General features: G+C 40.6%; 1 protein-coding gene across 1 annotated transcript; it reads right to left on the minus strand.

The window, feature by feature from the left end:
• Positions 1-2,846: 2,846 nt before the first annotated feature.
• LOC120829474 (keratin, type I cytoskeletal 18) lies at positions 2,847-8,966 on the minus strand. The gene is made up of 4 exons (XM_040193591.2): positions 8,930-8,966; positions 3,742-3,867; positions 3,309-3,529; positions 2,847-3,190 (listed from the first exon to the last, which is right to left on the minus strand). Exons 1-4 carry the CDS (start codon positions 8,963-8,965, stop codon positions 3,100-3,102), a joined length of 474 nt encoding a protein of 157 aa, XP_040049525.2. The 5' UTR covers position 8,966; the 3' UTR covers positions 2,847-3,099.
• Positions 8,967-11,627: the final 2,661 nt, after the last annotated feature.

The following is an 11,627-nucleotide window of genomic DNA, read 5'->3' on the forward strand; positions in this document are numbered from 1 at the left end:
ACTAAGCTCGGCCTGTTTTTCAATGTCCAGTGCTTGATACTTCCTATTAGTATCTGATAACATAGTGGTGGCTTCCTTCAGAGCCGTTGAACTCTCAGTCACTTGGACCTGCACTTCTGTGACCTGGACAGAAAAAAAAATACTAATAGTATATAGGATAGGTACTTGACAAAAGTAGTTTGTTAACCACAAAATCTTGGCATTGACAAATTACCTGAGAATCATGCCATATTTTAAGATCCTCCTGGTTCTTCAGGACTATCTTCTCATACTTGGCCCTCATCTCCTCCACGATCTTGGCCAGGTCCTGCGTCAACATCCACACGGACGCCGACCTTGGTGATCTGGGCACACAATTCCTCAACATCCTGTTGAGGGGGGAAATAGTCAGGGAGGGATTTCCTGAAACTGCCTAGTGGGTTATCCAATACAAGGAGCTTAAAGGGCAAGGCTGATTGCCATAACTTTAAATAATTATGGGCTAGTATTGGGATTATTTTCTCCTTGAATTGTGTTTCCATCATTTAGGTTGATTAGGCCAAATGCAGTGGTCGGCTACACAAATCATCTTTGACCAGTGTCCCTCACCATCTTGTGGTTCTTCGTCAGGATGATCAACTCTTCCTTCAGAGACTCAATGTCGCTCTCCAAGTTCAGGCAAATAACTTTGTTGTCGTCAAGAATCTTCCTCAGTCTGGCCACATCGGCCTCCACTGTCTGACGCATGGACATCTCGAACTCCATCCTGACAAATCAAGCCGCACATCAGATGCGTTTATGCTGGATAAAAAGCTTGTTTGATTTTGGATGGAAACATGGAACACTCACCTCATTCTGAAGTCATTGGAAGCCAGCCATTGGAGTTGTCGCATGAAAGAGCAAGATTGGCATTGCCCTTGTTCATGTCAAATATCTGCAAGAAATTAAATTGAAATTAAATTAATTGATCTGTAAAAATACAACAAAAACTGCAGTGACGCACTCCCAAAATACTTTTTAATGGGCCCATGGACCATAACTTTCATTATATGAATATTACATATCTATATTTATTTGAAGCCATAAAACGACAAGGGGGGTTATCGCTCATAGCTCGACCACATAGGTCAAGATAAGAGTGTGCTTTGATGTAATAAATGTTGCAAAACAAGTCAAGAGATTTATAAACTCTCATTGACCAACCCATCATGTATGATAATACAACTTTAATAATAAAACTGGAAAGGATTTTGCTCAAACATCATTTAACCATTTTGAGGTAGCAAGTGGACATGGCATTTAAATCTTGATCAATTAAAGGTTTCAGTACTATAAAGTAGAATACTTTTGCTTAGTGATTCGAAACACTTATGATTAAAGATCTACTGATTGACTCACCTTGGCCCTCAGCTCCGTGATGGTTGTGTTGTACTTACTAAAGTCCTTTTGGTGGCTAAGAAGACGGAGGCAAGGCTGCAGGTCTTATATGTACCATATGCCGTGCTGCCACTTTTCTATCTATATTACATTTGTATCTTTATCTTAGACTTTGTCCCTATAACCCATTGTGAATTGAAATTTTCCTATCAATTTTGTGCAGTAAATAAGCTGTATCTTTGTTAACCGTGATATCAACAGCACAAGAGTTGAAGCTGACCATGCTAAATACTAATCTTATTATCAGCTAGTCCCATGAAAAGATTAACCAAGAAATGATCCTATTATATAATATATTATCGATTTCTCATCTTTAAGTTTTTAAGTCTTCTTTCTCTGTCCCATGGAGCTCTATTTTTGTGCAAAAACTACTCAAAACACATCGACATATCACTATAATGACCGTTTTTTCTATATGATGATTGTCTTTGTTTCACGTACGTGTCAAAGATAGCAAAATCATTATATTATATTGTTCAATCGTTATATTTTTTGGGGTTCCTGTTGGGTTCCTTCTGAACAACAGTGCTTCTGCTGTTATTAAAAGCTATTTTGAATTCAGGACAGGCACAAACACATCCTAAATCAGGATTTAATTACTTTAGTGTGTTGGAAAAGGTGTTTCTATAAAATCAGTAAAGCCATCAGAGCAGGTTTCAGACATTTTCGCAATGAGGCCGTAATATGAATTAATCTGCATCTTAAAATATTCCCCCATCAAAGTATAGTGTTGAAGTTTACTACAGTGCCCAGCGTTTTTTTATCTTGGCTCTGAATAACAGGATGCATTAAAGTGACTCATTTGCTTTTTGGCCTTGTGTGTTGGAATCATAGACATTTTAGGGAGGTTAGAAGGTATTGAGTGACTTTTTAAAAAAAAAGGTCACAATTGTTGACAATAAGGGAAATATAGAACTTAAGCGGCCTGATTTAACTGACTGGGTTACATTGGAACACACTTTCCAGTAAGTAACAGCAGTAATAAATAAGGGCTATAAAATGTGTTTGCAGCGCTTTATGATAGCATGAGAATGTATGTAAAGTTGTTACGCCAACAATCGTTCCATCCATCTCTGCAATCCTCAACGTACATGAACTCTGGGGCCAAATAGTCAGGAGTTTGAAATACCAGTGAAATGGAAGCACAAACGTCTTTAGCTTCTGTACTGTGAAACATCCCTGACAAATGTTTAACACTTAACGTACAAATTGTAGTGGTTTCCCCCATTTTAGAGTTTAGACCCCTGCCAAGATTCAGTGTTTAACACATGTTGTTCTACTGGGAGTAAAAGTTTTAATCATTTCTGTCACTGTCTTCTGCATTGATGTGTACAATGTATTTGCTTCAAAGACATAATCACATAATCAGATTTGTCTTACGTAACTCATTTTAATTTCAAACAACAACATCACGTTCACACATCATGTGATTCTATTTCTCAAATTGATTTTATTGATATGTAGGAACATCACAGTTTAAAAGGGTGACTTAAATGGACAGAAAGTAAACCAAAGTTGATGACATGTAAAGCACGTTTTGGATTAATTTGCTTTTTTATTACTTTGGAATGTTAAATATCTTTTAACAATTAGTTTTGCTGTGGGATGAACACAAAATCACAGTTCTCCAGTTTTTAGCTTTTGTGAAGTATCTCCGGGTAAGTAAATGAACTAATAAATACATCATGATAAAATAAAAAAGGATGATGAAGTTTTCTTCTGATCCAGTTTTATTTCATCGGCCTGTGGAACAGCTGTATGCTCGTCTTGGAGCCTGAACGGAAAACGTTGAGAACGAAACTATCAAGTGGTTTCTTTAGACAGATTCATTCATTCTTTGGTCACATTAGTTTGACAACTCATGTCATCAACATTTTCATTCATCTACGTACGAGAAGTCTTCCCCGTCCAGCAGCCGCCTGTATTGGGCGATCTCAGCCTCCAGCTTCATCTTGAGGTTGAGCAGGCTCTGGTACTCCTGCGTCTGCTGCTGGATGCTGTTGCGCAGCTGCGTGAGCTCGGCCTCCAGACCCAGGAGAATGGTGTTGAGTGCCTCGATCTCCATGTTATAACGCATCTCTGTGTCCCTCAGCGTGCCCTCCAGGGAGGATTTCTGCCAGAATGACCAAGGGGAAAGGAGAGTAGGCATCAAAGGGATTCACAGTGAACGTGGCTCGCTGAAGACAGCTTCATAGTGAGGGGTCACTAGAGTGTGAAGCGTGTGACAACACAGTTGTTTCGAGAGCCTTGAAGTGAGAGTGCTGAGTAGGCCGTGGCTGCGTTCTTTGGGGTAAATGAAGTGTGCGCTGACTGAGTTCTGCTCACCATGCTCCTCGGTGATTCCAGCTCGATCTCCATGGTTTGAAGCTGTCTGCGCAGGTCATTCACCTCTGTCTGGGCTCCCTTCAGAGCCTCTGTGTTCTGGCTGACTTGGATCTGAACATCCGTTATCTGAAATAAGGGTTGAGTAAAGAAATAAGTCAAAGTGTAAGTTGTCTGATGTCCAAACAGAAGGGTCCGTCTTCTGCTATAAGGCTCTAACCTTTCCGTAAGAAGTTAATGTTGTCTTTTCCTATTAGCTGTTGTTTTCCTTTTTGCCGTTGTGATTTGCACTTCAGAGCCACCGTCCTCCCCCCATGAAGTAGTAAACCTGGGGGAGACACTGCAGTCTACCATCAATGGGAACAACGTGTGTATGTCCTCTGACTCTTGTCATGTGGGTTCTGGTTTTATCTGTTTAAGTTATATATCATGCGGGTCGATACATTTGTCCCTCTGTTGTTTTAGCGTTGCCTCTCTGAATATCGCCATGTTCCATCATCCGAACAGCGGGTCACGTGATCTGAAGGCACATTCCGGTCATATTGTAACGGACTGACATGTTCTCTGAGCGAGGTTACACATTAACAGTTTGTCCCAATGGACATTTTTTGCCCTTTACATTACTTTTACTTTTCTACTTAGTAGGTAGTTTTGAAACCAGTACTTTTACACTTTTAAGGAAAAAGCTTCAGTTAATACTTCAACTTCTACAAAAGTCTTTTTAAACCCGGGTATCTATACTTCTCCTTGAGTAATGAATGTGAATACTTTTGACACCTCTGGCGAGGAACCTCGTTTCCCAGAACTTGTAACTTTTCTCATCATCGTCGGATAAAATAGCATCCCATGCACGCAGGCACACATGCTCAACACTGAAGATTCCCTCCTTTATTTGTCCCTCAGAAATTTTGAGTTGAGTGATTCTCAACTTCCTTCCGTCAACAACTGTCCACAGATGTGAAATCTAATCTAAGAGCAGAGAATGAGAGGCCAGAATTCTAAAAGACTGAGTAATCCAATCACTACCTAAAAGTTAGCAATCTGCGTCTCCCTCGTTGCCTCGGTTTATGTTGAAAAAAAATGTGTTTCATGTGTGTATTCATGTGTGCATTGAAATGTATTTGTAAATCCTTTTGTGTGCATTTGTAAATCGAATACATTTGTGAATTGTTCCGTGTGCATTTGAGAGTCGTTCTGTTTACGACTTATTGAGACTGATATGACCCCATATTTCTCGCCTCACAGGTCTCCGTAGATCGTAGTTTCGTCTGGACCCTGGTGTCATGTCCAGGAAGCGGTGTTAATCAGGTCGTCTCGTGTCTATGTTGTCTCTTGATTTCCTGTTTTATGTTGAAAATGAACCTTCCTCTTGTTTCAGTCATCTTGGTCCTTCCCATTACATTACATTACATGTCATTTAGCTGACGCTTTTATCCAAAGCGACGTACAATAAGTGCATTCAACCATAGGGTACAAACTCAGGAGAACAAGAAACAAGAAAGTGCAATTTCCTCAAATAAGCGAATTTACAATTTGCTATAGATGAGTGACGTCACAAGTACAATTTAAGTGCTGCAATTTGTTAGTCTTTAGTCGAGGTAGAGTCTGAAGAGGTGTGTCTTTAGTTTGCGGCGGAAGATGTGAAGGCTCTCTGCGGTCCTGATGTCTTCAGAGAGCGCGTTCCACCATTTCGGCGCAAGGACAGCGAAGAGTCGAGACCTAGTCGAGTGTTTTGCTCTCAGTGAGGGAGGGACGAGTAGTTTTGCAGATGCAGAGCGGAGAGTGCGGGTTGTGACGTAGGGTTTGACCATGTCCTGGATGTAAGCTGGACCCGATCCATTCACAGCATGGTACGTGAGCACCAGTGTTTTGAACTGGATGCGGGCGGCCACCGGTAGCCAGTGAAGAGAGCGGAGGAGTGGAGTAGTGTGGGAGAATTTCGGAAGGTTGAAGACCAGTCGAGCTGCTGCATTCTGAATGAGCTGCAGAGGTCGAATGGCGGTGGCAGGGAGACCTGCCAGGAGGGAGTTGCAGTAGTCCAGGCGGGAGATGACAAGAGCCTGAATCAGTACCTGCGCTGCCTTCTGAGTGAGAAGGGGACGTATTCTCCTGATGTTGTAGAGTGTGTATCTACAGGATCGCGTTGTCGCAGTGATGTTGGGAGTCAGGGAGAGTTGGTTGTCGAGTGTGACGCCGAGGTTCTTAGCAGTCGAAGTGGGCGTTAGCACAGAGTTTCCAAAGTTGACTGTCAGGTCCTGGGTAAGCCTGTGTGCCGGTCCAATTGTCAGCCCTGCCCCTGATTGTTTCCGTCCTTACCCTGTGTGTGTAAATATTGTCTGCGCCTCCTACCGTGGCCCTGGTGACACTTGCTACTGCTATCATCACACTTTCGCTCAGACAATGGCACACATTTCACAGGTGCAGAAAAGGAAGTAAAAAGAGCAATTGCAGATTTAAACCACAGATCAATTGAGAAGGCATTCATGACAATATCAAGTGGACGTTCAACCCACCTGCAGCTTCCCATCATGGCGGTGCTTGGGAAAGCATGATCAGACTGGTCAGGAAGGTCTTGGTATCTGTTTTACATCTACAGACTCTAACTGATGAAACATTAGTCACAGTCTTATGCGAAGCCGAAGCAATCTTGAATGACCGACCAATTACGAGAGTTTCTGAGGATCCTAATGATTTAGAGCCACTAACACCTAATCATCTTCTTACTTTGAAAAGAATACCAGTTTTGCCTCCAGGTCTGTTTGATCAAAAGGACCAGTACGTAAGACGAAGATGGAAACAGGCTCAGTATCTTTCAGATTTGTTCTGGAAAAGGTGGACTAAAGAGTATCTTGCAACGCTACAGGAAAGACAAAAGTGGAACAAAACACAACGTAATCTTATGGAAGGAGATATTGTTTTGATTGCAGATGCTACAGCACCACGAAATTCTTGGATGATTGGAAGGATTATTAAATCCTTTCCAGACAAATCAGGCATAGTTAGATCTGTGCAAATCAAAACCAAAACAAATATAATTGAAAGACCAGTGACAAAACTAGGACTATTGGTAGAGCAGTCAATGTAAAAGTAAAACAAATGCACCAAAAGAGGGTTGATTTGCTTTTGTTTATTATTTTTGTTTGCAAACGTTGTTTTCGTTGTATGAATGTCTCCATACATGAATTGTTTATAATTGTCATGTCTTGAAGTGCCATGAACAATTAGGGGCCGGTTGTGTTGGAGCCATTCTGAATACGGCAATGGGATGGCGCTGTTTTTGCCACCAGCCTATTTAACACCAGGGCTAATTAGTGCAGGTGTGGCGCACAGCGAGGCAGATAACTTTTGAGCGTGAGGCACGGCGGATTGGGAACCGAATTGTTTGTTATTTTTGTTATAAATAAATGGATTGACATATCCGATGTTAAGTTCAGAAGTTTTTGAAAGTAAGTTATTTTTATTTTAAGACACAAACAATTCGCCGGAAAACACGAGTACAAAACAACTTAAATGTGCGCCAACAATCATCATTATTACTATTTTAAATATTAATCAAATTAATGTCAACATAAACCGACCCATTGAAAGGGCTTTTCATTTCCAGAATTTTTCTTGTCCCGATGTGAGGGTTTCATGACAGGATGTTGCATGTATACAGTACAGACTGTAAAGCCCTCTGAGGCAAATTTGTATTTTGCGATTTTGGGCTATTTTGGGGATTTTTTCTCTCCTAAAACCAAAAATATAGGTCAATATAAGTCACATTCAATTTAACATAAATCTGAGGACAGTGTTGGTTTCCACTCAAGGTAAGTCCACCACAGATGCCATTAAAGTACTGTAAATGTATGTGGGAAGTGAAGGTCTCAATGGTTACAATGCATAATGCGTTCAATATGAAAGTCTCATCCATTAGATTTATGTTTTGCATTCTGATGATGCTGCTTAAGGGATACACATTCTGACTAGAAAGTCCAAGTGAAGAGAACCTGCTCCTATTCCTGACTACAGATCTATTGTATGAGCAACGCCATGTGGTGTAAAGTTGTCTCTACTTCACACAGCAGCGCTGCACTGTATCCTTGACATACTTCATAGACACCAGGCAGACTTCTACTGTCTTATTTGAGAAACAACTGGAATGTATGAAAAGCCCTCATGTATGCAATAAACCACCGACATAAGTGACCAAGTAGCAGCAGACTGACCTAAACAGCTTAAACGCGGTCAGTTATGTAACATTGTTTTATGCATTTTTTAGACCTTACTGAAAATACTGCTGACGTTTGACATTTGTAATTCTCACAACAAATGACAACCGTATATGTCTGTTACTGAATTATGGGTATCTTGAACCTTTCCTTATCGCCCAGCCATCAAGCTGAAAAGTGCCTTAAATTTGCGTCCTTTCAAAAGGCCTTCAGGGAGCGAAGAACGCAGAACGAAGTCAAATTGGTCAAAAGTCTATAAGAAAATGACTCTACTCCTCACTTGATTTATTCAGTAACATTTTAAACACGAGTGAATCGCCTTAATCTCTAGTTTCAAGTATTTTTCAATCCAGCATATTGCACATTATGGTCCATTCAGAGTAAAAGCAGTACATGCTTTAGGGCGGGGTTAGCCCTACGATTGACAGATTTGTCCCAGGAGTTGTCCAGACAGGTCCGTCCCATATGTCCTGGGGGAACACAGTCGAACACCAATCACAGCGTACGCCATTTTCAGATAATATAGAATAGCTTGATCTTATGTTCAGACACTACTTTTAGAACTTGGCCCCTTATGACATCATAATATAATTTAGAACTTGCTGTTGTATTCACAATTTAATATTGCTGCCACAGACTAAAAACTGTTTTTTATTAATTATGTATAAATTTTGCTCCTGACAATTGAAAAGAATAAAACTTTACTTTACTTTAGTAGTATTCATAAAATAACACGGGAAACTTACATGAAAATAAAATAAACAGAATAAAAAGCCATAAACACATTTCTTGTTATTTGCCATTGCCATTGTCATTGAGTAGAGGAGACTGGTCCCATTATTTCATCATGTCCAGCCCATCTCATATCCCACAATATTCTGTGGGGAAACTGATGTCTGTTCTTGGTTTTAATGATCTTTTTTAATGCATAGGCTACTCACTTTGTACATTTCACACAGTTAGTGTAAATAGTCCCTTACGTTTGGTGTATGGTGGTTTACAGCCATCCCAGGCATCCTGTCAAAAATAAACAGTGCACTTTTAAACCATTCTATATCCGTAATAAAATCACAGGACTGTATTTAAAAGAAGAAAGGAATACCTTATATTAATATAGAGACTTCTGTATTACTTTGCAACATCACAGTGTAGTTTATCTTTATGTCCAACAGAGGGCAATCCACGGCCGCAAATGGACTTTATTTAGAGAAAGAAAGAAAATCAGGACATCATTCCTGGGTATCATAGTAATGTTGGCTACAACACATAGTGTAGTGTGCCAAAACTGGGATTACAAAATATCACAGCATAGTATGCAATTAAAAAAGTTATATGAATGAATAAATAAAGGAAAAGTATGGTATCTGTTACTGTAACAGGTCACACATAGTGTATCACCACAAGAGCTCTATTTCCATGTTGGGTGCAGTCACAACACTTTTGTATGGATAGTATACTTTTGTCTCTTCTGTCACATTTGTTATTTAAGAAGATACACAAAAGATCTACAAATACAGCGTATTTGAAACCTAATTAATTGACATTAATAAGAAGGCAACACAACTATCTCACCACTAGGTCCAATTAGCAGCTGTTCTGCAGCTTTTGATCACATCGCATGGTCCTCCTCAGCAGAAACACCAAAGTGTGGTTTGCCATGAAATTCAATTTTTTCTCCAAGGACCGTTCATAGTGTCTTAGAAGTAATCATTGACACACCAGTTACCTAAATTACCTTCATCTGCAGTTCAATAATTCATCCATTCGACAATTTCTTCTTCGCTGATTCTTTTATTTTTAAACTGTTGATCAGTAATTGAAGGGAAAATTTGACAGCCTTTTTTCTGTTATTTTATAAAATGTAATAACTAATAGTTTGGCTATGAGCAAGTTCATTGATAATGGAATTAATTCTCAGTAACAGTACTGAGAAATCACCATCTGACGGGCATGATAGTGTTTTACAATTAGAGACTTCAAACTGATAGGGTTGGTTTTTCATTAACTGATTTAACAGGTCAGGTCAGGACATTTTGTTGTCACCGACCTACACTTTGCCACACAACATGCATGCTGGGAGCGGACTGTAACAACGGACTCCTGTGGGTCAGATTCAACAAAATAAAAATCCATTCATCTAGTGACACATCACCAGTGAGCAGTGCAGGACAAGAAATGGGACGAATCAGAATATCTTCTCCTGCTTTCAATTTAAGTTCCACTTCTGTGTCTCTGCTCTCAGTTTGCCGTCATCCCTGCAGGAATGTCACTATACCGCCGGGATTTGAATTTTACAATGATTTTTGTGTCTAACATACGTGTAGCTGAACTATCCAATGTGCTCTGCTCTTCGGTCAGTGAATGTGAAAGATAAAGCACTATGTTAGCCTTCCAAAAAAAGATCACCAGTTTACCCCTGACTATAGGAGAACCCTTTTATAATGTGTGCGTAGTTCTCATTATTAGGCTCAGTTGTTGGGTAATAATACACTGACAGAATGTTGATTTAATGTACCATGTGACTGGAGTACACTGGACTGAGGTGATACCAGCTGCTAAGTCAACGTGTCCATGTGCACGTGTCTCAATAGATTCATTGCGCCACCGTTAGTTAGATATACGCGTTGTGTACCGTACATCTCAAACCCATGAGAGGACAAACCCATCCGACCCGAACTCCTCTGTGTGTTATAAACTTATTTAGGGCATTACTTTTTATAGCTATAACTGCAGACGCGTATGAGAACTCCATGGTCTGAATGGGGAAGTCTAAAAAAGTGTGTTTATGAGGGCCGTATAATCTGTGTGCGCATGAGGGTGAACCTGGAGAGAGAGAGAGAGAGAGAGAGAGAGGTAGAGAGAGAGAGAGAATAAGAAACAACCACCAGCTCTTGTCGGTTTTCTTTCCCCTCACAGCTTTTCTTTCCTTACGGTCATCAAAAAGCTGAATCCTGAAAGTCTTAGTAACTTCCAAACAGGAGAGGCGTTGCTTTGACAACGGCTACTCCCACACACATTCCTGCAGTAGCTGCTGGACCTTGACTACTGTAGAACGTCGGATATGGTTTTTATTAATGTGCCACAAAGGACGAATGCCGGCCTTTTTTGTGTGTGTGTGTCTTCAAAACATTTCATTTGTTACTTTACTAAGAAAGAAACCCATTACTCACCCAGTTACCAAGTGACATTTGGTTTGTCACGTGGAGCACTTCCCATTCATTCTTTCATCGTCATGGCAACACTCGAAAACATAAACGCACTCCAGAGTTACTCGTCAGGGTCTGACGGGAAATAAGCTGCATTATAAGCGTGAATGAAACAAGGAGGGACAGAGGGAGAGCTTTGACACTAATACAGATGAGTGTTTTAATAGAGGGGAACGCATTGATTAGCCTGACGACGATACGGTTTGGCTGCACAGAGGGCGACTTCAATCAGGTGTGATTGCTCTTCAAACACTGGACTTTGGTCCCATTCATGTGTGTGAAGCCTGACGGCATGATAAAAGAAACTTTATCCATGCTGCGATGAGTCAGTCACACGTTGCCGTTCTAACCCTCCGTACACAGCGGAGCTCTTTAAAGGGAACCACACACACACACACACACACACACACACACACACACACACACACGTGGCGGTTTGGCTCGTCCAAAGATTTTCATTAATTAAAGGGAT

Source organism: Gasterosteus aculeatus, chromosome 2 (assembly GCF_964276395.1).
Source record: "Gasterosteus aculeatus chromosome 2, fGasAcu3.hap1.1, whole genome shotgun sequence".
NCBI lineage: Eukaryota > Metazoa > Chordata > Actinopteri > Perciformes > Gasterosteidae > Gasterosteus > Gasterosteus aculeatus.